At 42.8% G+C, this 27,346-nt stretch overlaps 1 protein-coding gene across 5 annotated transcripts in view; it reads left to right on the top strand.

Annotated features, from left to right (window-relative positions):
- The window catches only part of ulk4 (unc-51 like kinase 4), a 495,283-nt gene extending 468,454 nt beyond the window's left edge, over positions 1–26,829 (top strand). For all 5 annotated transcript variants that reach the window (XM_072560398.1, XM_072560394.1, XM_072560397.1 and 2 more), the window contains 2 exons: positions 17,266–17,354; positions 26,259–26,829. In XM_072560398.1, coding sequence (XP_072416499.1) covers positions 17,266–17,354; positions 26,259–26,322 — 153 coding nt within the window. In that variant the 3' untranslated portion in view covers positions 26,323–26,829. The remainder of the gene's footprint in view (positions 1–17,265; positions 17,355–26,258) is intronic.
- Positions 26,830–27,346: the final 517 nt, after the last annotated feature.

The following is a 27,346-nucleotide window of genomic DNA, read 5'->3' as shown; positions in this document are numbered from 1 at the left end:
AGATGGATGTTATACCTGCTGTGGTAAACATCTGTTGAACTGAGAGCTTGGCTTATTAAACAGCATTTAGGTGTACACTTCAGGGTTATCGCTTCCTTTTGTTCACCAGGTTGGGTGTTCAGCTGAGAATGCTCACTGAGGTCACCAGGGTAACAGTTAACAAACTGCTGTTCCTGAGAAGGGAGGTTTTGTTTGTGCAATCACGCTGCAGGTTACCGCAGCACCAGATTATTTGAGCCACTCTTAGCTATAAAACAGCATTACGTTGCGGACAGCTGCCAGAGTTTCATTGTCATGCAGAAAGCTGTCTGGAGCCAGATTTCTCGCCATTAGATAAAAAGCATGTGAAGACGCTCGAGAATCTGTTCCCGTCAATCACAACTTGAACAAAATGACCAGCAAAAGGATCTAGTCATGGTGCTGAAATGCTAAAGTCAAACCAGTTTAGCTCTGCAGTATAAAATGTCATCTTTCTCCATGCTAACCCAGATCTAGAGAAAAAGATGTGCAATTCATCTTTGCTTGAAATCAATCATTTAAAGGAAACATGCTGATGGATTTACAATTATGTAGCATTTTCGTGTCCACTGAACATCTCAACACAGTTTATAGCATTGAAGTAGACAGTGGCATAGTGGTAATGTCACCGGACTAGTAATCTAGAGAGCTAGACTAATGCTCTGATCACACCAACTACTGAAATTTAAATTCAATTAATAAATCTGAAATTGGAAACTAGTCTCAGTAATGGTGACCTTGACAACTATCATCAATTGTCCTAAAAACCCATTTGCTTCACTTATGTCCTTTAGGGAAGAAAACCTGCAGTCCTTATTTGGTCTAGCATAAATATGACTGGAAGCCCATGGTAATGTAATTGAACCTTAACTGCCTTCCAAAAAAGCTAAGCTCTATTCAGGGGCAATTGGAAGGAGATGACAAATGCTGGCCTTGCCAGTGGCATCAGCCCCCCCCATGGAAAAATTTAAAAGAAAAACTATAAATTGTTGTAACATAGTGAGAGAAGGTGTTGTAATGTCATGAAGAAGTGCTGCACTGTGAGAGGTGCCAGCTTTCAGATGTGGCTCATAGAATCATAAGAATCAGACAACACAGAAGAGGCCCTTTGGCCCATGGAGTTTGTACTACCAAAAAATACACCACTACCTACACTGGTCCCACATCCCCATATAAAACCCAGAAAATGAGGCCTGTCCATCCATTCAGGCGAATGTAAAAGATTCCATGGTACAGTTTCAAGGCAGAGTGGACAGTTTTCCCCACTATTCGAACTGATTTTAATTCTGAGGTGGTTGAGTATAAGTTCTTTAAATGTCACTAGGATTAAAAGACCAAAAGTAAATTTAAAATTCCCAAATGCTAATCCTCTTCAAGAATTGAAATTTTAACTTATTTTCATTCCATTATAGATTAGATTCCCTACAGTATGGGAACAGGCCCTTCAGCCCAACAAGTCCATACCGACCCTCTGAAGAATAACCCACCCAGACAAATTCCCCATATTTACCCCTGACTAATACACTTCACACTATTGGCAACTTAGCATGGCCGATTCACCTGATCTGCACATCTTTGGATTGTGGGAGGAAACCGGAGCACCCAGAGGAAACCCACGCAGACACGGAGAATGTGTAAATTCCATAGGATTCGGAGGATTCCAGTAGAGAATGGAAGTAATAGCTAATGCTAATAACGAGCAGAGGGTAGATTGTGACCACTGCCTGTAAACTCCTTTTCACGTCACACATCCCCCACTTTGGAACCATGTCATCATCCTTTCATCATCACTACCTCTCTCAGTGTACTGTGGTACATGCAGCCTGTGTGGTTCAAGAATTTGATAAAGCTCGCCACCACTTTATCAAGGACAATTAAAGAAGGGCAATAAATATTGACCTCGCCAATAGTTTCCCCGTCCCATGATAAAAACCTGTTGCAGTTGTAGTTCACACTGCAACCACACACAAAACCATGGATGCAATAGAAGTAAAATATGCTGCACCAGTTCCTTTGACTTCTGTGATTGAGGGTACTGAGTATAATGTTATGATTAGGGGGGAGACCATGAATATCTAAAGAGAAATTCAAACTCCCTGTTGTTAATTGAAAATGTGGCATTGCAAGGCTTCACATACTAAACAAAAATTCTACTGTACAATAATCAAACAAAGGAAGCACGACTAACCTAACACCATATTTCATAAGCCTTTATTCAAGAAAACTGAAAATCTCAACAGACCACTTCTGTTCTGTTTTTAATTGCACCCAAGAGTCTCCCATAAATTACATGATCCTAAGTATTCTTTTATTTTTCCTGAGGCCAAGCCAAGGTATGTCACAGTTATTAGAAATTCACTTTGGTTATTCTCAGTGTTCCCACTATTCGGAGGTTTGAGATTTCTTGAAGTCAATCCACACACATTTGGCCAGGTTACCACACAGTCTGTAAAGATCTCGTGAAGGTTAACACCCCAGCTCAAGCATGGGTTCATTGTTTTCTTGTTCAATGACACTAAAATCAGAAAACACCCTTGTTTCTAATAGCCCTTTGACCATGAGATCATGGTGTTACTAGTCTCAGCTGATTCCAAGCAACCAGTCTGTCAGCTTTCTATCACTATCTCTCTTTGTCTACTTGTGCCTGAAGAACCCAAAGCAGAATGTTGCTTCCCTGTATACTATCGCACAGCAACGTGGCACACCTGGGATGTCCTGATTAACTTCAGTTCTCAGATCATGCCCTTGATAAGAGAGGTATATAGATATAACAAAAAAAAACAAAGAACTGCAGGTGCTGGAAATCTGAAACAAAAACAGTTTGTGGAGAAACACAGAAGTTCTGGCCACACCCAGGAGAGAAAGTAGAGTCAGTGTTTTGGGTCCAGTGAGCCTTCATTAGACTTGGATGGATGATTTTCATAGAACCCTTAAAATGTGGAAGCAGGCCATTTGACCCATTAAGTCCACACCAACCTTCCAAACAATATCCCACCCAGACCCACCCCTGTACCCTGTCCCCATTATCCTGTATTTCCTATAGTTAATCCACTTAGCCTGCACGTTTCTGGCACTGGGCAATTTAGCATAGCCAATTCACCTAACTGACCATGTTTGGAGTAACCTGGAGCACCCAGAGGCCCACGCAGACACAGAGAGAATGTGCAAACTCTACACAGTCACCCAAAGGTAGAATTGAACCCAAGTCCCCGGTGCTGTGAGGCAGTAGTGCTAACCACTGAGTCAGCGTGGTGTCCCCAGCCTTTCTTGATCCAAGGAATGACCTGACTAATCAATTTAAATCTCAAATGAAGACAGTACACTTCTCCTCAGTTGTACTGTCCTCTCTTGCCCAGCCTGTCTGCTAAATCAGCCCTTCTAACTCTGATCATGTAAGCATGCATGGAAGGACCTTTGATGCATGTGTAGACATGGTGATCTGGCAACTTCAGAATTCTGGAGTTTCAATTGCCTCAAGTTGACAAATTTAATTTTCCCCACAGCTTAAAGGTTATATTCCTACAGCAAATGAATTGTGCAATTGAACACATTTCATAACAGCAGGAGAAACCAACAGACTAAAACAATCCAGATTTGAATTCCAGTCTATACTAAGTGTATGATCTCAGTCACGCAGTAATACAATTGCCCTGTGCCAGTAGGTTAAGAGCCAAAAGTGGAGAATCCCTAATACAAGACAGAGAGGCAGTCAACACCCACTGGAGAGTGCAGTTTGAGGTCCTCAACTCAGATGCAGCCTTTGAGGCAAGTGCTTTTGACACAACCTACAACTCACAACCTATTGCCATCTCACAGCATTGGCAACCTGTTGTGAGGTCACAAAAGCTTTATGAAAGCTAAAAAACAGCTAAGCCTCCAGAGTAGATGGAATCTCTGCTGAAGCACTAAATACAGTAGAGAGGGACTCATGACATAAATATACAACCTCGTTGCCCTTGTCTGGAAGAAAGAAGGCAAGCCAGGAAATATGAGACATTATAATTGTGACTACCTTCAAAAAAAAAGACTGGTCTAACTGTGGAAATTACAGAGGGATTTCTCTACTGTCTACTACAGGAAAGGTCATCATGAGAATCCTCCTCAACTATCTCCTATCAGTGGCTGAAGAATTGCTCCCAAGTCTCAATTTGACTTCCGTCTGTCCAGAGACACAGGCGACAGATTTTCAGTGTGCATTAAATCCAAGAAAAATGTAGGAAATAACACCAGTCTCTGTACATGGCCTTTTTCAATCTCACAAAGGCTTTTGACTCTGTCAAACATTGAGGACTTCGGAATATCCTCCTCAAATTTAGCTGCCCGCAGAAGTTCTGATCATTCTTTGCCTGCTTCACAATGACATGCAGACTGCGATCCTCACCAACGGATCTACCACAGAGCCCAATACAAGGGCAAATGCTCTTCTCTGTCTTCCTTGCTGAAACACTCCAGCCCATCCCCATCAAGCTCCACAGAGTGGAGCTAACCATCAGGACGAGCAGGAAACTTTTCAACCTTTGACACCTCCAGGCTAGAATCAAGAACCACCGCAACTTCTGTTATCGAGCTGCAGTACACAGATAACACCTGCACATGTGCACACTCAGAGTGCGTGCTATAAACTGTCACTAATGCATTCAGTGAGGCCTGTAAGGGAATCGTCCTCAAACTAAACATCTGGAAAACAAAGGTTCTCTATCAGCCCGCTACTTCCACACAGTGTTGTCTCCTAACCATCAAATTCCACAGCGAGCCCTGGACAACACAAATCATTTACCATTCCTTGGAAGCCTCCTCTCAATGTGAACAAACATTAAGGATGAAATTCAACATTGACTTCAATGTGACAGTGCAGCCTTTGGACGCTTGAAGGACACCAAAGTCCGAAACCTCAAACCCAGCATCAAACTACAGAGCAGCTGTGGCCACCACCCTTGTGTGTATAAGGAATGTGGATCATGTACAGCAGATACCTCAAATCCCTGGAGCATTAGCACAAATGCTGCCTTCACCATATCCTGTAAATCCACTGGCAGGGTAGGTGTACCTTTGTGATGGTCCTCTTGAGGCCATTATTCCCAGTACCAAGGCGCTGGTCACACACAACCGGTGGGCCACATTGTCAGCTTACCCAACACAAGCCTCCCTAAAGAAGTGGTTTGCAATGGTAAGCGATCACTAGGAGGGCAGAGGAAATACTGCAAGCATATTCTGTAAGCCTCCCTCAACAAATGCAACATGCCCACCAAATTGTAGGAATCACATGCTGTCAAACGCACAAACTCAAAAAGAAGCATCCACGAAGGCACCAACCACTTGGAACATCACCGAGTGGATCAAGTGGAGACCCAACGGAAGCAGCAGAAAGAGCATGCAGAATCCATGGGGTCCCACCCATGGTCCTCCTCAAACATCACCTGTCCTATCTGGGACAGAGGCCGGAGCTCTAGGATTGGACAATTCAACCACCACAGAATTCCGCCCCTCTTCTCTAGAGTGGAAGCAAGTCATCCGTGACCTTAAGAGACTGCCAAAGAAAGTAATGAAAAAGAATCGATATATGCACAAGCATCTTGAGTTAAAGGTATACTGGATTCCACCAAAGAATGCCTCAGCAAATTTTTTTGTGTTGCTAAAGAAGTGTGCATTCTGTTGCACCATTTATTTAAGCATTAAATGTACACGTGGGAGTAAGCAACAAAAGGTTAGCCAAATGCTTTTCTTGCACTATGTTGCTTTGCTTTATGTTGATTTATTAATGAAAATTTGCTCATTTACATGTTTGGTTCTTGATGGTAGAGGGGATTGAATCCATCCAGGTTCCTTACCTTTGGTAATAGCTGCAAAGTGTCGATATAATCCTGTAGGGATTCTATAAAAGTATGTGGAGCTGGAAAAAGCAAAGCAGGTCAAGCAGCATCAGAGGACCAAGGGAGTCAATGTTTCAGTTTGGAGCCTTTCACCAGGACTGGGGGAGGGGGAAGGAGGGAGACAAATAAAAAGAGGGAGAAGGTGGGGCTGAGGGAATTGTAGGTGGGATGGCGATAAGTGGATGCAGGTAGGAGGTGAATCATCGACTCCCCTGCTCCCCTGATGCTGCTTGACCTGCAATGATTTTACCAGCTCCACACTTTTATTGACCTCACCGTAACAAGAATGTCTCCCTCCATTACCGATCCCAGGGTTTGAGCAGGAAACTACCTGCAAGCAACAATGGACATTTGTTAAGTGACAGTGTGTGTAATGCTGGGTTCTGGATCATTACCATTTTAATTTGAATGTAATTATTAAATATAGAACCTATGTTTTAATCAGCTATTCCTCTGGATGATGGTGTACAATACATCTAAGCAATAACTTTGATGGATGGATACTTGTCCTGAATTTTAAACAAACCCAAAGAACTGCAGATGCTGGAATTCAGAAATAAACAGAAATTGCTGTAAAAACTCAGCAACCTGGCAGCATCTGAGCAGAGAAAGCAGAATTAATATTTTGGATCCAGTGACCCTTCTTCAAAACTGTTTATAGCTGGGTAAAGGTTGATACATCTCCTAAAGATGGGGTGGAGAGGGAGAGAGAAGGAGTAAGCTTTGCTGAGTGCTCCAGCAGCACAGAACCTCAATATCCACTTGGGAACCCTGCAGCTTTCTGAATTCAACCTCAAATTCAACAATTTTAGGGATTGAATACTTCCCATGTCCTTACTTCAATCCCTGCACAGCAGGCCTTGTTATCGCATGAGCTGCTACCACAAACAACCCATTATCAGCTGCTATTGGGGATATTAATGGATGCTATTCATTCTCCTGGGCTGACCTTTACCCATTCCTCTGTCCTATCTGACTGTTTTTCTCTCTCTGGGCTCCATCGCCATTCTTTCAGCACGGTGGCTCAGTGGTTAGCACTAATGCCTCATAGCGCCAGGGACCGGGTTCACTTCCTGTCTCAGGGGACTGTCTGTGTGGAGTTCACGCAATCTCCCCGTGTCTGCGTGCATTTCCTCCGGGTGCTCCGGTTTCCTCCCACAATCCAAAGATGTGCAGGTCAGGTGAATTGGCCATGCTAAATTGCCCATAGTATTAGGTGCATTAGTCAGGGGTAAATATAAGGTAGGAGAATGGGTCTGGGTGAGTTACTCTTCAGAGGGTCGGTGTGGACTTGTTGGGCCGAAGGGCCTGTTTCCATACTGTAGGGTATCTAATCAAATCTTTCATTCGTTTACTATTCCCCCACCCCACCTCATCTTCACCATTTATACCAACCTGTTTTTGCCCTGAATTAATCGCATTTTGTCGGTAACAAGACATGCTTAACATTGTTTGACATTTTGATAACTGCTGAGACAATTGGGTAAAAACAAGAATTGCTGGAAACATTCAGCAAGTCAGAAAGGGCCTGTGGAGAGAGGAAACAGATAACATTTCAAGTTGGTGACCTTTCTTCAGCTCACTGGAAAATTTGGGTAATTGTTGCCGAATATTTCGGCTGAAACTTGGAAGTGAAATCACTGGTAGATAGGATAGTTAAGAATAGGATAGTTTGGTATGTATGCATTTATTGGTCAGTACATTGTGTATAGGAATTGGGAGACCATGTTGTGGCTAAGCACGACATTGGTTAGACCACTACTGGAAAACTGCATGCAATTCTGGTCTTCCTGCTATAGGAAGGATGTTGTGAAACTAGAAAGGATTCAGAAAAAAATTACAAGGATGCTGCCAGGATTTGAGAGTTTGAGCTATCAAGAGAGGCTGAAATGACTGGGACTATTTTCCCTGGAGCATTCAATGCTGAGAGGTGACCTTATAGAGGTTTATAAAATCATGGCAGACATGGGTAGGGTGAACAGCCAAGGTCTTTTTCCCAGGGTAGGGGATCCAAACCTAGAGGGCATGCATTAAATGTGAGAGGGGAAAGATTTAAAAGGGACCAAAGGGGCAACTTTTCTTTCTATGTATTTGTCCAAATGCCTTTTAAATTTTGTTTGATGAAACCGCCTGAACCACTTCTGCTGGCAGCTCATTCCATATGTGTACTACCATCTGTGTAAAAAAAAAGTTGCCCCTCAGGTTCCCTTTTATCCAAGATTGCCCCCCCCCCCCCCCCCTTAGTCTCCTATGCTCTAAAGAAAAAGCTCCCAGCTTGTCCAAACTCTTCCTATAATTCACACCGTTTGAGTCCTGGCAACATCCTTGTAAATTTCTTCTGCGCTCTTTCCAGTTTAATAGCATCCTTCCTATAGCAATGTGACCAAATCTGAACACAATACTCCAAGTATGGCCTCACCAACATCCTGTACAACTGCAACATAACTTGCCAACTTCTGTATTCAATGCCCTGACACATGAAGGCCAGTATCCCAAAAGCATTCATCACTGTCCTGTCTTCCTGTGACTCCACTTTCAGAGAACCGTGCACCTGAACTCCAAGGTGCCTCTCTTCCACTACACTCCTTAAACCCCTACCATTCAGCATGAAACTCATAACTTGATTTGACTTTCCAAAATGCAAGACCTCTCACTTATCTATATTAAACTCCCTTTGCCATTTCTACTTCTACTGCTCTGCCCTCATCAACCTTCCTGGTCACTTCATCAAAGAACTCTAACAAATTTGTGAGGCATGATCTCCCATGCACAAAGCCTTGCTGACTATTCCTAATCAAACCCTGTCTTTCCAAATATATGTATATCTCAGAATCTTCTCAAGTAACTTACCTTCCACAGATGTTAGGCTTACTGGTCCATAGTTCCCAAGTTTTTCTTTGCAGCCCTTCTTGAATAAAGGCACAATATTCGCTAACCTGAAGTCTTCCGGAACCTCACTTGTGGCTAATGATCATGCAAAGATATCAGCCAGCGCCCCCGCAATTTCACGTCTAGATTCTTGCAATGTTCTTGGATATATCTGGTCAGGACCAAGAGACTTACCTACCTTCATACATTCTAATACATGAGTATCTGGTCAGCATGGACAAATTGGACCAAAGGGTTTATTTCCGTGCTGTACATCTCTATGCCTCAATGACTGTGTGGAACCTGGGGTTGACCTGGTGTTCCTGATCTTTGACCATTGTAACTATTAAGCAAGATATAAAAGGGAGCTATGGGGCAACTTTTTCACGCAGAGGGTGGTACATGTATAGAATGAGCTGCCAGAGGAAGTGGTGGAGGCTGGTACAATTACAACATTTAAAAGGCATTTGGATGGGTACATGAATAGGAACGGTTTGGAGGGATATGGGCCAAGTGATGTCAAAGGGACTAGATTAGGTTAGGATATTTGGTCAGCATGGACGAGTTGGACCGAAGGGTCAGTTTCCGTGCTGTACATCTCCTCCAAAGCTTACATTTTGCATGGGTTTGGATACTAATGTGACTTGCCTACACTCCGAGAAGAGACACAACATTCTTTTGCTTTCAAAGCTTCAGCTTTGGTTGGTAGGGAGACTGGTACTTTGTTTGGCAATGCACTGTTGCATTCCCGTTGTGGTCTGCCTTGAGCAGTTTTCACAAAATGTATGTTTCTGAAGTCCCAAAATCAGAGGTTGAGTTCAATACCACATGCAGTGGATCCCGAATCAGAGTTGTCTGACATGATAAGTCATATACTAGTAAAAACTTGGAGTGGACTTGTAATTTAGTCCTTTTTCACTCCCAGTTATGCCCTCTGATCTCAAAGAGTTAGTGCAAACTGATGCAAAACTGAAAGAATATATCACTGCAGTAGTCCAACAATATAAATGGAGTATATACCCTCCAACTCTTAAGATAGTTTGTATGAAAGCTAGGTTTTGGGCTGTCTCTCAAGAGAAATGAGGTATGACACTCTGCTGGTTAATCTAATATAAAGCAGGATTTCATGTTGAGGCTGTATTTTTATTGAGAAATGCAATTTAAAAAGAGACAGCATGACTTTACAAACAACAGCATCACATCTAACACCTGCGACGCTGGAGCTTTTAAATCAGAAAGGTTTTGATCTGGCAGTTTTCTCACATACACATAGTGAGCACTCTCCTCTAATGTCAGGGGCATGTAGGCATGTCATTAAGACTCAGCTGCTACTATAAACACTTGGCTGCTTTCATCTTGCCATGCTGTTACGCATTGACTATTGTGTACTCTGCTGGGAACTATTTTTATTCACAGTATTTTACTCTCAGTTCCCAGTGCACATTTGTCACAGTTGTGCAATTGTACACCTCCAGTGTCTGCCTCTCCACAACCAAACTGAACTACTTCAGAGTCTTGTTTTTAACGGATTCTTGGGCTTGAAGTGCAGGAAGCTGTGCATTTGAGCAGCATATTAAAGGTGACATCAGCATTGCATGAATAAACATAAAAGCAGAGTGACCAGTGCTGGAGGCCATCAAAACAGGACACAGGGTGGAGCGATGTCATCATGTACATGGTAACACCATTGTGTGCGAAGATGCAGCCCTGTTTGAGAGACAACGGATTGGGTGTGGGGGTCTACAAAAGCAAACCTGTATCTTGGTCACCATTGTATTGAGACTGCTGAGGCAAGCAAAAGAGATGAGCACAGCTCTGTACTGATGCTTTCATAAGAATGTGTGCTGGAGATCACAATATTGGGTGTGAAGCTATCCAATATCAGGCAAACTGTTCAGTAAAAAATCAGACATCAAGAAACTCCTAAATGCGAGTACTTCAATGTTAAAATGTATAGTTTCGGAACCATTGTTAAAAGGCCTCGTCTTTTTACATACTGTCTGAATCTAGATTCCTCACAGTGTGGAAACAGGCCATTTGGCCCAACAAGTCCACACCGACCCTCCAAAGAGTAACCCGCTCCCCTACGTTTACCCCAGACTAATGCCCCTAAACTACACATCCTGAACACTGTGGGCAAGTTAACATGGCCAATTCACCTGGCCTGCACATGTTTGGATCAAAGAATGGTGTGTTGCTTCCCTGGTGCCAGGATCAAGGCTGTCTCAGAGAGGGTGCAGAATGTTCTCAAGGGGGAGAGGGGCCAGCAGGAGGTCATTGTCCACATTGAAACCAACGACGTAAGGAAAAAGGTTGAGATTCTGAAGGGCGATTACAGAGAGTTAGGTAGGAATTTAAAAAGGAGGTCCTTGAGAGTAGTAATATCTGGATTACTCCCGGTGCTACAAGCTAATGAGGGCAAGAAAAGGAGGACAGAGGAGATGAATGCATGGCTGAGGAGCTGGTGCATGGGAGAAGGGTTCATATTTTTGAACCATTGGAATCTCTTGTGGTAGAAGTGACCTATATAAGAAAGACGGTTTGCACTTAAATTGGAAGGGGACTATCTTTCTGGCAGGGAGATTTGCTAGAGCTGCTCGGGAGGATTACTGGGGTGGGGGGGCGCGTGGTAGGTAGGTGGGACCCAGGGGGATAGTGAGGAAAGAGATCAATCTGAGACTGGTACAGTTGAGAACAGAAGCGAGTCAAACAGTCAGGGCACGAAGGGACAAGATAGGACTAATAAATTAAACTGCATTTATTTCAATGTAAGGGTCCTAACAGGGAAGGCAGATGAATTCAGGGCAAGGTTAGAAACATGGGACTGGGATATCATAGTAATTACAGAAAGAATGCTCAAGGATGGGCAGGACTGGCAGCTTAATGTTCCAGGAAACAAATGCTACAGGAAGAATAGAAAGGCAGACAAGAGAGGAGGGGGAGTGGCATTTTTGATAAGGGATAGCATTACAGCTGTGCTGAGGGAGGATATTCCTGGAAATACATCCAGGGACGTTATTTGGGTGGAACTGAGAAATAAGAAAGGGATGATCACCTTATTGGGATTGTATTATAGACCCCCTAATAGTCAGAGGGAAATTGAGAAACAACTTTGTAAGGAGATCGCAGCTATTTGTAAGAATAATAGGGTGGTTATGGTAGGGGATTTTAACTTTCCAAACATAGACTGGGATTGCCATAGTGTTAAGGGTTTAGATGGAGAGGAATTTGTTAAGTGTGTACAAGAAAATTTTCTGATTCAGTATGTGGATGTACCTACCAGAGAAGGTGCACAACTTGACCTACTCTTGGGAAATAAGGCAGGGCAGGTGACTGCGATGTCAGTGGGGAAGCACTTGGCGCCAGCGACCATAATTCTATTAGATTTAAAATAGTGATGGAAAAGGATAGACTAGATCCAAAAGTTGAAGTTCTAAATTGGAGAAAGGCCAATTTTGACGTATTAGGCAAGAACTTTCAAAATCTGCTTGGGGGTAGATGTTTGCAGGTAAAGGGATGGCTGGAAAATGGGAAGCCTTCAGAAATGAGATAATGAGAATCCAGAGAAAGTATATTCCTGCCAGGATGAAAGGAAAGGCTGGTAGGTATAGGGAATGCTGGGTGACTAAAAAAATTGATGGTTTGGTTAAGAAAAAGAAGGAAGCATATGTAAGGTATAGACAGGATAGATCGAGTGAATCCTTAGAAGAGTATAAAGGCAGTAGGAATATACTTAAGAGGGAAATCAGGAAGGCAAAAAGGGGACATGTGATAGCTTTGGCAAACAGAATTAAGGAGAATCCAAAGAGTTTTTACAAATACATTAAGGACAAAAGGATAACTAGGGACAGAATAGGTCCCCTCAAAGATCAGCAAGGCAGCCTTTGTGTGGAGCCGCAGAAAGCGGGGAAGATACTAAACGAGTATTTTACAGCAGTATTTACTGTGGAAAAGGATATGGAAGATATAGAAAGTAGCGAAATAGATGGCAACACCTTGCAAAATGTCCATATTACAGAGGATGAGGTGCTGGATAAAGGTGTATAAATCCCAAGGACCTGATCAGGTGGACCTTAGAACTCTGTGGGAAGCTAGAGAAGTGATTGCTGGGCCTCTTGCTGAGATAAATGTATCAGCGATAGTTACAGGTGAGGTGCCGGAAGACTGGAGGTTGGCTAACGTGGTGCCACTCTTTAAGAAAGGTAGTAAGGACAAGTGAGGGAACTATAGACCAGTGAGTCTGACATCAGTGGTGGGCAAGTTGTTGGAGGGAATCCTGAGGGACAGGATGTACATGTATTTGGAAAGGCAAGGACTGATTAGGGATCGTCAACATGGCTTTGTGTGTGGGAAATCATGTCTCACAAACTTGGTTGAGTTTTTTGAACAAAGAGGATTGATGAGGGCAGAGCGATAGATGTGACCTATATGGACTTCAGTAAAGCATTCAATAAAGTTTCCCATGGGAAACTGGTTAGCAAGTTTAGTTCTCACGGAATACAGGGAGAACTAGCCATTTGGGTACAGAACTAACTCAAAGGTAGAAGACAGAGGGTGGTGGTGGAGGGTTGTTTTTCAGACTGGAGGCCTGTGACCAGTGGAGTACCACAAGGATCAGTGCTGGATCCTCTACTTTTTGTCATTTAATAAATGATTTGGATGCAAGCATAAGAGGTACAGTTAGTAATTTTGCAAATGACACCAAAATTGGAGGTGTAGTGGACAGCGATGATGGTTACCTCAGATTACAACAGGACCTTGATCAGATGGGCCAGTGGGCCGAGAAGTGGCAGATGAGGTTTAATTCAGATAAATGCGAGGTGCTGCGTTTTGGGAAAGCAAATCTTAGCAGGACTCATACACTTAATGGTAAGATCCTAAGGTAAGATGCTGAACAAAGAGACCTTGGAGTGCAGGTTCATAGCTCCTTGAAAGTGGAGTCACAGGTAGATAGGATAGTGAAGAAGGCATTTGGTATGCTTTCCTTTATTGGTCAGAGTATTGAGTACAGGAGGTGGGAGGTCATGTTACGGCTGTACAGGACATTGGTTAGGCCACTGTTGGAATATTGCATGCAATTCTGGTCTCCTTCCTATCGGAAAGATGTTGTGAAACTTGAAAGGGTTCAGAAAAGATTTACAAGGACGTTGCCAGGGTTGGAGATTCTGAGCTACAGGGAGAGGCTGATCAGGTTGGGGCTGTTTTCCCTGGAACATCGGAGGCTCAGGGGTGACGTTATAGAGGTTTACAAAATTATGAGGGGCATGGATAGGATAAATAGACAAAGTCTTTTCCCTGGGGTCGGGGAGTCCAGAACTAGAGGGCATAGGTTTAGGGTGAGAGGGGAAAGATATAAAAGAGACCTAAGGGGCAACATTTTCACGCAGAGGGTGGTACGTGTATGGATTGAGCTGCCAGAGGATGTGGTGGAGGCTGGTACAATTGCAACATTTAAAACGCTTTTGGATGGGTATATGAAAAGCAAGGGTTTGGAGGGATATGGGCCGCATGCTGGCAGGTGGGACTAGATTGGGTTGGGATATCTGGTCGGCATGGACAGGTTGGACCGAAGGGTCTGTTTCCATGCTGTACATCTCTATGACTCTATAATGGAGGTCAAATCCCTATGGCCGTTTCAGTGATTGCAGAACAAAATTCACTCTGAACTCCAACCCTTAAGTTTGTACAGTTTCTCTGCTAGACTAAGATGGAACTTATGAGACACAGTTAGTTTGGTTGCAAATGATTGTAGTAAATGGCTCGGCCCAATCTTTGGTGGAAATTGGTTGAGAAAGGTTGATGTGGATGGGCTCAACATTTTTTTGATTAGAAAATGTCTGCCTGTGAAGTCCTAATTAAATACCCACAAGTTTTCAGGAAGGTGTAGGGACGATCAAGGGAATCATGGTCACCTTGCATGTTGACCAGGAAACCATTCCACAATTCTGCAAGGCCTGCCCCATGCCATTTGCCTTACGGGCAAAAGTAAAGGCAGAAATCAGAAGGCTGGAAAGTGAAGGCATTATCAAACCAGTTTAGTTTGCAGAAGTTGGACAACAGCAGTTGTACTGAATGTGAAGTCCAGTAGGTCGGTTCGCCTCTGCCGAGATTTTAAACAAATAGTAAATCAGTTTTTACAGTTGAATAAATACCCAATTCCTTCCAAAGAGGACTTACATGTGGGTATGAACAAATTACTGCAAATGCACACTTTACTTCAATTCTGATGTTTAGACTCAAAAGCTTTAGTTTACTGTCTCTCCATGGATGCTGTTTGACCCGCTGTGATCTCCAGGATTTAAAAGTGAACCTGGCAGGTGATCTGTCCTTCACAAAGCTGGACATGAGCCAGGCATTCCCATAATTAATAACCATAAGGATTTTTACCAGTACAGGAGACTACCATTTGTGGTTTGTCAGTCTGTGCGATTTTTTAGCAGATGATGGAAAACATTTTGCAAGGTTCAGGTCTTTCCTTCGGCTGGTGAATTATTATGGAAAGTTCATACATAATTGGCCTGCATCCTGACACACTTGCATCAATTCTAAAAACGTTTCAGCCTTGGAAATGGTCACATAGCCAAGCCGTAGCTTTCAGCGAAGTGAAGAAACAGCTATCATCCTCCAAGGTGTTGGCACATAATGAGCTGAAGCGAGATCTGATATAGACACGTGATTCATTCCTGTATGGCATTGGTTTATATTACTTCATAGATGGGCCCAATGGAGAGGAACGCCCAATAGTGCATGCATCCTGAACTTTGGCTAATGCAGAGAACTGCCAGAGGATGTGGTGGAGGCTGGTACAATTGCAACATTTAAGAGGCATTTGGATGGGTATATGAATAGGAAGGGTTTGGAGGGATATGGACCAGGTGCTGGCAGTTGGGACTAGATTGGGTTGCGATATCTGGTCGGCATGGACGGGTTGGACCGAAGGGTCTGTTTCCATGCTGTACATCTCTATGACTGTATGACTCTATGGGAGAAAACCCACACAGACATGGGAAGAATGTGCAAACTCCAAACGGACAGTTGCCCAAGGCAGGAATCAAACCCAAGTCCCTGGTGCTGTGAGGCAGCAGTGCTAGCCACTGAGCCACTGCGCCACCCCAAACAGATCGCTGTTATTAAGCTAGACCTCTCTTCTGCAGTGTGCTGTATTGGCATAAAATGTATAGGACCAATTCCCGATGATTACATTATGACAGGTGACAGTATCCCAGGACTATACAGTCACAGGTCTGTGGTTATGTCAAGCTAAGAGACCTGGACATATTCCAGGTTTCTACACGGGTCTGTTTGGAAGCATTCCCGGGTTGCTCCAGGATGTCTGACCCAGCAAAAGTCATGTCTGCTGACAGCAAATGTGCCCTCCTGTGTTGGACAATTGTGTGAAATGTTTTCTTCTATTGTAGGTCTCAATCAATTAACTTCCAACTCCAATCTCTTTGCTTCCTGCAGAGATATTTAGTGTGCTTACCCAGCCTGGACCATCTTGCCCAAATATTATAATGAGGGAGGCAGTAGCATGTCACTGGGCTAGTAAGGCAGAACCTCAGGCAAATTTTTCTGGGGCCATGAATTCAAATCTTACCATTCAACAAAAATATGAAATGAAAAGGTGGTCAAATGGCAATCACATAAGAACAGGAGATCAGGCAGCTTCCGAGGAGCAGGAAAATCAATGTTTCGGGCAAAAGCCCTTCATCAGGAAGGGCATTTGCCTGAAACATCGATTTTCCTGCTCCTTGGTTGCTGCCTGACCTGCTGTGCTTTTGCAGCACCACTCTAATCTTGACTCTGATCTCCAGAATCTGCAGTACCCACTTTTGCCTAATCACATAAGCACTGTTGACTGTCATACAAACATATCTGGTTCACTAATACTCTTCTGGGGAAGAAATATGCTGCCTTTGCCTGGTCTGGTCTAATGTGACCCAGGCACACAGCAATGTGGTTGACTCTTAATTGCCCTCTGGGCGATAAGGGATGGGCAATAAATGCTTGATTAACCAATGGTTTCCACATCCCATGAGCAAATTGTTTTAAAAATTAAATAATTTGAGAATTTATCTTAATTTAAGGAACAAACAGTTTTAAATATACTTTGCATTATCCATTTGAATGCATTTCAGTTATCTATTTAATGAAATATTCACCCTCCCCATGCAGAGTTGACAAGTATTGCACAGTGGCTCAGTGGTTAGCACTGCTGCTTCACAGCGCCAGGGACTCGGGTTCAATTCCCGCCTTGGGCAACTGTCTGTGTGGAGTTTGCACATTCTCCCCGTGTCTGCGTGGCTTTCCTCCCACAGTCCAAAGATGTGCAGGTCAGGGTGAATTGGCCATGCTAAATTGCCCCTAGTGTTAGGTGCATTAGTCAGGCGTAAATGTAAGGGAATGGGTCTGGGTGGGTTGCTCTTCAGAGGGTCAGTGTGGACTTGTTGGGCCGAAGGGCCTGTTTCCACTCTGTAGGGAATCTAATCTACTCTCCTCTCCTTGTCAGGTGAGCTCGAATAAGAACCACGCAGAAAGCATCAAGAGTGAAGGAGACATTCTCATTGAAACCCTTCAAAGGCTGGCCCAAGCTACCAGGTGAGAACCCTCAAGCCTTAAGGAATTTCCAAGCCTTTGAATAAGTATCGGTGTGTGTATGTGTGTGTGTATATATATATATCAGATACATACCACAGACATATCGTGTTACAGTGCTTCGCGACTGGAGTAAGACTGCACTTGAATCAGCCTTTGAAAGCCTCCAGCCTTTTCCTGAGACTGACTTTGATCAATTGTTAGTGTAAGCCGGAGTTGGGTTGCATGATGAAAGATTCCGAAAGTTGCTGCTTTCATTTGCAGCCAGTTATGAGCTTACTGTCTGCTTCTCTTGAGCTTAGCTTTGTACATCCCCAAAAGGAATGGTAAGTTTCTGAACTAAGTTGAAATAACTTTGAAGCCACAAAGTACGTTCCTGGCATAATAATGTTTATATTCCTAACAAACAGAAATCCAATGAATTTCCGGTTTCACCTCAAACAACTTCACAGAAGGAGGACAGGAAAACATAAAAATTAATTCGACTAATATCCACGTGTCTGCTGGTTCATGATGTTCCACAATATTTTTTAATTTTAGGTGAGAGCCTTCAATGGTAAATGTGTAGATCTTCTACTATCAAAGGCCAAGGTAGATATGAAGATATTAATCTCTCGATATAAAACAAGCTTTGTGTGGACATTGCAATCTTCTGTTGGATTAGATGCTTCCTGTTCTGCCACCAGTTGCATGCTGTTTGTGTCTGCATGCTTGTGGCAGGGGCTTATTTTGCACCATGCAAATCCCAGGGCCCATTATTCTGTGGGGTTATTGACAGAATACGCAGTTGGAGCAGGAAAATCGATGTTTCGGGCAAAAGCTCTTCATCAGGCCCTTAATGGCAGGAAAGGTTTGAGATTTAATTCAATAAGGATCTTTATTGTCCTCTAAGTTGGTGGCGTTGCTTTACCACCAAATGCAGTTTTATATCTAATAATTGTTCATTTCAAACTGAGAAGACTGGCTTTCAGCAATTTTCACAGGTTATGTTTGGCTCCTTTATTCCAGCAATGCCAACAATAACTTGCATTTATAAAGCATTATCAATCTATCATAATATTCTCTGGTGCTTCTTGAGAAGATTATCAAGCAAAGGTTTGACACCAATTCATGTAAAGGGATATTGGGAGAAACAATTACAATACAAGCTTAGCTAACAATTTAGGTTTAAAGGCACATCTTAAAAAATGATGGGGAGAGAGAGATGTAATGCTTTAAGGTGAAAGTTCCAGAACCAAAAGCATATCTGCCAATGGTGGACTGATTGAAATAGTGGATTTTCAAGAGGCCTGAATTGGAGATGATGCAAGGATCATCTAGTGGTTTTGGGTTGGAGGATGTTACAGAGATGAAGAGGTGTGAAACGATAGAAAGATTTGAGAACAAAGATAATTAGTATAAAGTTGAATTGAGGCATGAGCAGTTTTGGGGCCAATGTAGTTCAGTAAACACTTAGCTCATGACTGTATGACCATGACTGTATAAAATGTTGTAATTGAAATTTGCTCAGATTAAGAGAAAACCATTGTAAGTCACTGTGTGATATTACTATGCATTTAGTTTTGATTCATCTTACTACAGCCATGTTTATATTGGTTTTACTAAGATGTTTACATTAAACAGGTCTTCCTATACATCCCTGCACTTGACAGAAAATATTTCAAGACTTACGCTTAAATACACAATTCTGTTGAAAATAGATTGCTGAGGTGACACAGTGAAGGGACAACACATGGTTCTACAGAAAATTGACAGAACTGGTGAAGCTTCTCCTTATTTTGAGGGTTATTTTCACAAACTGTAGAATGGAATTGTACTATTTGACTAGGTAGTATCAAAGATTTACATTACTTCAGTGCAGTGGTGGTTTCCATAGAGAAACCAAATCATCCAGGTCAAGATGCTCATTTTCATGTGTGATGGGGTATTGAGCCTCCTGGCTCTCTAATACCTTGTCCAGCCAGTTAGGAGTGTTATCAGTCATTGAACCAAGGAGGAGATTACAAATTGTATCCAAGTCTGTTCCTCCAGCCAACATAGAAAGATATTGACATGGACAGAAACTCATTCAGACATTTCGTTCTCCTTTCCCTCGCAGTGTGTGGACTCATTTTTCATTTACTATGCCTTATCCATTGATAAGTACATCTTTGCTTCCTTCACCCCTCACAAAAGAATGTGTAATTCTGCTGTACTGAACATTAATGAGTTGTGATTGTATTTAACAAATATTTCACAGTTGCCATCATGACATTAAATGAAGGTCCCTGAGTCCAATTTGCCTGCTGGATATCTTCCTGTTTTTGAGTTCACTATTTGAAAGCAGCTCTGGCACACAGCATTGCAATCTCCATTTTGTGTACAACACCTCACCTAGAATAGAAATCCATATCAGCACTGTACCACTCAAATGAGCCAACAAAGGTATCCCAAGTAGCTTTAGCAACATACAAATTTGCATACATGCTGTAGTATGGAGCTATGGATACTGATAGTTGAGGCTTTAGTATCTTTCCATTACATGATTGGCTGGGAATCTCTCCTGTTCTTGTCACCTGCTATTAATGTGTTTTGGAAGGATTTACAAGTTCATACTCAACCTGATTCACAAGTTACAAAAATAAAGAACTGCAAATGCTGGAAATCTGAAGCAAAAATAGAAATTGCTTGAGAACCTCAGCAGGTCTGGCAGCATCTGTGGAGAGAAATCAGAGTTAACATTTCAGGTCCAGTGACTCTTCTTAAGAACTGTTGGTAGCTAAGAAAAAGTTGTTTTTTTATGCAGAAGATAGGGTTGGGGGAACAAATGATTTTCAGAACCATTTTCAGAAATGAAGAAGGGTCATTGGACCCAAAATGTTGTCTCTGCTTTCCCTTCACAGATGCTGCCAGACCTCCTGAAGTTCTCTAGCAATTCCTATTTTTGTTTCTGATTTACAAGTTGATGCTCAAACTATTTGATTCAGTTATGTCGGCCCCTTCCATCGCATTCATATTCTGGAATGGGATTCAAACCTGAGGGTCTGGCTGAGAGATAGGGATGCTACCCATTACACTACAGGGTGACTGCTACTGGAAATATATAATATTATTTGGTTTAGTGTGAAGGTAGTGACTGTTCAGCCACTGTAATTACATGACTTACCTTGTTGCTTTTTTGCTCCCACATTATACAATGTCTCAGGGGTCCCTGAAGTACTTTAAGAGGTATTACAGAGCCCAGAAAGGTTACCTTAGGGAATATAGGACCAAGAGTAGACCTTTCAGCCCCTTAAGCCACTCCATCATTGTAGATCTCTAGCTGTAGATCTACCTCAATACTACTTTACAATGCCATCCCCATATCCCTTTATGTCATTATTAACTAGAAATTTATCAATCTTTGTCTCAAATTTTCTCAATGTTTGAGCTTCCACAGCCCTCTGGGGTAGGGAATTTCAACAGTTCGCTACCTCTAAACAAGTCCAGAAAACCCTGGATGACTAGGAATATTTAGGACAGGATAAGAAGGAAAATAAAGGCTTTTAGCATTGTGAAGGGAGCAAATTAATAGAGCCCCTATTGGAGAATACAAACTGCATAGGGCATCTTAAGGAAGCAACTTAAGAACTTAAGGAACATAAGAAAGCAATTAGGATAGAAAGAGGGGGCAGGAAGAAACACTGAAGGGTAAAATTAAGTAAAATCCCTTGATATAATCCCAAACAGGGGCACGATTTATATAATTATAAGTAGGGCTTTGGGTAGTGTTGTGGAACAGAGAGATCTAGGTGTTCATGTACATAATCATTTGAAGTTTGCTTCACAGATAGATTGGTTGGTTAAGAAGGCATTTAGCATGCTTGCCTTCATTACTCAGACTTTTGAGTAAAGGAGTTGGGACATTATGTTGAGGTTGTACAAGACGTTGGTGAGGTCTCTTCTGGAATACTGTGTCCAGGCCTGGTCCTGTATTGGAAGGATATTATTAAGGTGGAGAGGGTTCAGAAGAGATTTACCAGGAATTTGCCAGGAATGAAGAGTTTGAGTGATAAGGAGAGAGAGTCATAGAGATGTACAGCACAGAAACAGACCCTTCTGTCCAATTTGTCCATGCCAACCAGATATCCCAACCTAATCTAATCCCATTTGCCAGCACTTTGCCCATATCCCTCTAAATCCTTCTTATTCAGGTCGGGACTTTTTTTTTCACTGGAGAATAGGAGGTTGAGGGTACCTTTTATAGAGATTTATAAAATCACGAAGGGTATAGATAAGGTGAACAGCAGGTGTCTTTTCCCTAGGATGGGGGATTTCAAGACTGGGGAGCATACTTTTAAGGAGAAAGGAGAAAAATTTAAAGAAGACGAGACAATCTTTTTTACACAGAGAATGGCTCATGTGTGGATTGAACTTCTAGAGGAAGTGGTAGATGTGGGTACAGTCACAACATTTAAAAGAAATTTAAATAAGAGATATTTGGATGTATATAAGCGCAGGCAGGTGGGACTAACTTAGTTTGGGATTCTGGTCGGCACGGACTAGTTAGACCAAAGAGTCTGTTTCTATTCTGTAGGACTCAATGACTCTATATTGTCTCTGTATTTTAAGGGGAAGAGGATAACCAGAGAAAGACTAGGGCCCATTAATGGCCACGGGAGGATTCAGTGCGTGGAGCTGGAGGACATTGGCAGGATGCAAAATGACTACTGCACTTCTGCTCTTCACCCGGGAGAGGCCAAATATTGTTACAGAATTTGGGAACAGGAGCTATGAGGTTCTTGAGCAGTTTGATGTAAGGAGTGAGCAAGCATTGGAATGTTTGGCATGCATAAAAGTGGACATGGCCCCTGACGATAGTAGGACAAATGAATAGGATAATTAAGAATATATTTGGAACGCTTACCTCTATCAATCATGGCACGGAGTATAAGAGGAGGGAAGTTATGTTGGAGCTATACAAAACTTTGGTCAAGCTGGAGTACTGTGTGCCGTCCTGGTCACTACATGACAGGAAGAATGGGATTGCACTTGAGATGTGCAGAGAAGATTTACTGAGCTATCACCTGGATTGATGCATTTTAGCTATGAAGAGAGGCTGGATAGGCTCGGGTTGTTTTCTTTAGAGCCGATAAGGCTGACGGGCATCAGATTGAGGTGTATAAGATTATGAAGGGCATGGACAAAGTGAATAGGAAGCAGCTGTTCCCCTTATTTGAAGGGCCAGTAACAAGAGGGCATAATTTGAAGGTGAAGAGCAAGAGATTTAGCGGGGATTTGAAGAAAATAGTCTTCACCCAGCAGATGGTGGCAATGTGGAATACATTGCCCAGAAGGGTAGTTGAGGCTGAAAACCTCACACTTTTAAAAAGTACTTAGGTAAAATATTATAACATGCGACTGCTGAAAAATTAGATTAGTGAAGATACATGGGCCAGATGGCTTCTTCTATGCTATATGACTGTGTGACTCTGAGTGAAGAAATTTCTGCTCATCCCAGATCTAAATAGCTTGCCTTTCAGCCTAAGATTGTGTCCCTATTTCTGACTGCCCCCAGCTAGTCAGTTAAACATCCACTGTACTCCCTCTGTGGCACGTATATCCTTTGTTTTAGGTAAGGAGACAAAGACTGCATGATACTCCAGGTGCATTGCACAAGGTACTGTACTATTGAAAGATATATCTGCTCCTGTACTCAAGTCCTGTTGTGATAAAGGCCAGCCTACCGTTCTCTTTCCTAATTGCTTGCTGTAACTACATGTTAGTTTTCAGTGACTTCTGAATTAGTGACTTTATTGTCCAGATTGTAATATTGATGTGCAACATGCCAGCTTTGCCTTCTTGCACAGATCAGTATAAAGTCTCCTTAATAAAAACAGGGGACAACTGTTTTAAAAATAGATGTTCCTGAAAGCAACTCTGCATTATAAAGATGGATATTCACAATAGGATGGAATGTATTTGTTTAGGTGATTTAACTTTTCAAGTCTTTAACTATTTTCATGATCCTTTTAATGGGGTTAAATCCATTTCCTAGAATACCAGTGAGCCAGGAAGATCCACAGTTGTGAGTTAGCTGTGTTGTCAAAGTGCTACTAACAGCTGGGCAACTGGTCAAAAAGCAGTTAAGCAAAGTAGAGAATAACACAGAGGAGATTTATATCACCAGTGGATATACAACAATCCTTACCAGAAAATGCCCCTCAGTGGCCCATCAGACAAGAATATTTTGACATTGGCTGTGATTCCCTCACAATTGAATGGCCTATCAATATTTATTTGCTAGGCTTGCAAATGCAGAATAATAAATGGACAGGTCCATTGATGGATTATTCCAGCATCCATGGTGTGAAAGGTGGTACGAGCTTGAAGAGAGGAACTAAGGAGATAGCAATTTAGAATTGATATCTAAACCTCAATCTTACCAGCTTTTAAGGAAATAGCCATTTGGTGCAATCGTAATTGATTATCTAACCTTCCCACACTTCCCCCATTCCTTAAATTTAAACATCTACCAGTCTGAGTCCTGAATTTGCTCAATGACTGAGTATTCACAGTGCTCTGGGATTGGGATTAGCAAAGAGTTATACCCATCTGAGTGAAGGGATTTCTCCTCATCTCACTCCTAAAGTGGCCCCTTCTTGTTCTGAGGCAGTCATTTATTTTAGAAAATTATTTCAGATGGTTTTAAATTCCAGAAAATGTCAGCCCAATTCTTTCCTTCTGGTACAGTCTCCTTCTCTCAGGAACCAGGCTAGTGAACCTTTGTCAACTCCCTTCAAGTATATCCTCCTTAGATAAGGAGTCTGATACATTACACAGGACTCCAAGGCCCCATACAGTTACAGCTGAAAAATATGTTGCTGGAAAAGCACAGCAGGTCAGGCAGCATCCAAGGAGCAGGAGAATCGATGTTTCAGGAATGAGGAGGGTGTGCCAAGCAGGCTAAGATAAAAGATAGGGAGGAGGGACTTGGGGGAGGGCGTTGGGAATGCGATAGGTGGAAGGAGGTTAAGGTGAGGGTGATAGGCCGGAGAGGTCGGGAAGAAGTTTGCAAATCAAGAAGGCGGTGCTGAGTCAGAGGGTTGGGACTGAGATAAGGTGGGGGGAGGGGAAATGAGGAAGTTGGAGAAATCTGCATTCATCCCTTGTGGTTGGAGGATTCCTAGGCGGAAGATGAGGGGCTCTTCCTCCAGGCGTCATGTTGCCATGGTCTGGCGATGGAGGAGGGCAAGGACCTACATGTCCTTGGCGGAGTGGGAGGGGGAGTTAAAGTGTTCAGCCACAGGGCGGTTGGGTCGGTTGGTGTCCCAAAGGTGTTCCGCAAGTAGGCAGCCTGTCTCCCCAATGTAGAGGAGGCCATATCGGATGCAGTGGATGCAGTAAATGATGTGTGTGGAGGTGCAGGTGAATTTGTGACACATATGGAAGGATCCCTTGGGGCCTTGGAGGGAAGTGAGGGGGGAGGTGCGGCCGCACGTTTTGCATTTCTTGCGGTTGCAGGGGAAGATGCCGGGAGTGGAGGTTGGGTTGGTGGGGGGTGTGGACCTGACGAGGGAGTTGCGGAGGGAGTGGTCTTTCCGGAACGCTGATAGGGGAGGGGAGGGAAATAAATCCTTGGTGGTGGGGTCTGTTTGGAGGTGGCGGAAATGATGAAGGATGATACAATGTATCTGGAGGTTGGTGGGGTGGTAGGTGAGGACCAGTGGGTTCTGTCCTGGTGGCGATTGGAGGGGTGGGGTTCAAGGGCGGAGGAGCGGGAAGTGGAGGAGATGCGGTGGAGAGCATCGTCAACCACGTCTGAGGGGAAATTGCAGTCTTTGAAGAAGGAGGCCATCTGGGTTGTTCGGTACTGGAATTGGTCCTCCTGGGAGCAGATGCGGCAGAGGCGAAGAAATTGGGAATATGGGATGGTGTTTTTACAGGGGGCAGGGTTGGAGGAGGTGTAGTCTAGGTAGCTGTGGGAGTCAGTCGGTTTAGAGTGAATGTCTGTGTTGAGTCAGTCGCCTGAGATAGAAATGAAGAGGTCTAGGAAGGGAAGGGAGGAGTCTGAGATGGTCCAGGTAAATTTGAGGTTGGGGTGGAAGGTGTTAGTAAAGTGGATGAACTTTTCAACCTCCTCGTGGGAGCACGAGGTAGCGCCGATACAGTCATCGATGTAGCGGAGGAAAAGGTGGGGGGTGGTGCCAGTGTAGCTGCGGAAGATGGACTGTTCCACATATCCGACTCATCTCTGCATACCTCGACACGGTCCTGTCCCCCTTAGAACTCCCCACCTACATTCGAGACATCACCCACGCCCTCCACCTCCTCCATGATTTTCGCTTCCACGGCCCCCAACGCCTTATCTTCACCATGGACATCCAGTCCCTGTACACCTCCATTCCCCCATCACGAAGGCCTCAAAGCCCTCCGCTTCTTCCTTTCCCGCCAACCCAACCAGTACCCTTCCACTGACACCCTTTCAACTGACTGAACTGGTCCCCAGCATCTGCAGTCCTCACTTTTTTCCCATGCAGTTACAGTAAACTTCATTTCATTTGTACTTTAATCTCTTTGTAATAAAGGATAATACTGTTTGTTTTCCAAATTGCTTGCTATACTTGTATTGTAACTTTGTGATTTGAGTTCAGGAACATATAGGCCTCCCTAAATACCTTTGTAGCTCAATCTCAACAATTTATAAAGTTCAGCTTTTCTATTTTTTTCTTCAAAGTGGATAATTTCTCCACACTATATTTACTCAGCCTAGTTCTTGCCCATAACTTAATTTATATATATTCCTTTAGCTTTTGTGCTGTCACCACAGCGTACAACAGAATCACTTAATTTTTCTGTGCAGTTATTTGGACCTGATTAAATTTTGACAAAAGGGCTATGTAGAGTCTTTTATTGGTTATTTACAGCATTTTTTTCTGTACCTTCCAGCTCCCATGCTGATATTGCCATTGGATCTTTGGCCTCTGAAATCCTAAAAATCATTGAGCAATGAACAGGAAGTAACAGTGATACAACTCCCAGTAACGCACTGTCACTTCGCACTGTCCATTGGTCTTTATGTTGGCTGGTTTTCTTCAAGCAAAAGGAACGCTTGATTTGATGCAAGAGCAATTCCTTCAACAATTTGCTCCAAAATTGTGAAGAACGAAATAGCAATGAAAATCACTTTGCAAGGTCATTGTTTAGCAACAGGTAAAAATATGTTTTTGACCATCTTTAGCATGATATGACGTTTTAGTACAAATGATAAAATTCAGTGTTTTCCATATGTTTCTTAATAGATTTCTGATTTTTTTGAGACTGTACTTTGAAGAAATTTCCACTCCAGTACTGTATTTGTCTGATAACTTATGACACTTTAGACTTGTGTTTTTTTTCTCTGTGAGTTGATGTCAGATCCTCAATCTTCAAATGTGGAGAAAAACATTTCTTTTCACTCTACTCTATAAACAGTTTAAAATTAATATGTAAAATATAATAAAATTATTTTTTAAGATCACCACAACAGCTTTCTCATTTTCTTACTGCTTGGCAGTGAAAATGTTTTTAAAATACTGTCTCCTCTCAACCAGACATTTTGTTGTTGACAGTTTCAAGAAATCTTCTGCTTGGTCCATGGAGTAGTCTGTTTTTAATGTTTTCAACTCGTGCTGTATCAGTGAACAACAGGAATAATTAGAGAAAATATTTGTGCTTTAGAGATATTGTCATTGTATCTTACACTATTGAAACTCCATTAAAATAAAAGGGAAACTTGTGCTTCCCCCACTTGCCCAGTGAGATATTGAGCCACACAGAACCAGTCCATACTGGAGTTTATGATTTTTCTGTGGCAAGTTATTGTTCTCAAGGCCTCTTATGTTGCATTGGTATTCTATCCATGGTAATCACTCGATCAGAGTTGAACAATGTGGCACTGGAAAAGCACAGCTGGTCAGGCAGCATCCGAGGAGCAGGAGAATCAACATTTTGAGCATAAGCCCTTCATCAGGCAGGCAGGCAAGACTGGGGGAGCA

Source organism: Chiloscyllium punctatum, chromosome 41 (genome assembly GCF_047496795.1).
Source record: "Chiloscyllium punctatum isolate Juve2018m chromosome 41, sChiPun1.3, whole genome shotgun sequence".
Lineage (NCBI taxonomy): Eukaryota > Metazoa > Chordata > Chondrichthyes > Orectolobiformes > Hemiscylliidae > Chiloscyllium > Chiloscyllium punctatum.
Note: the sequence above shows the minus strand (reverse complement) of the source record. Positions and strands in the feature narration are given on the sequence as shown.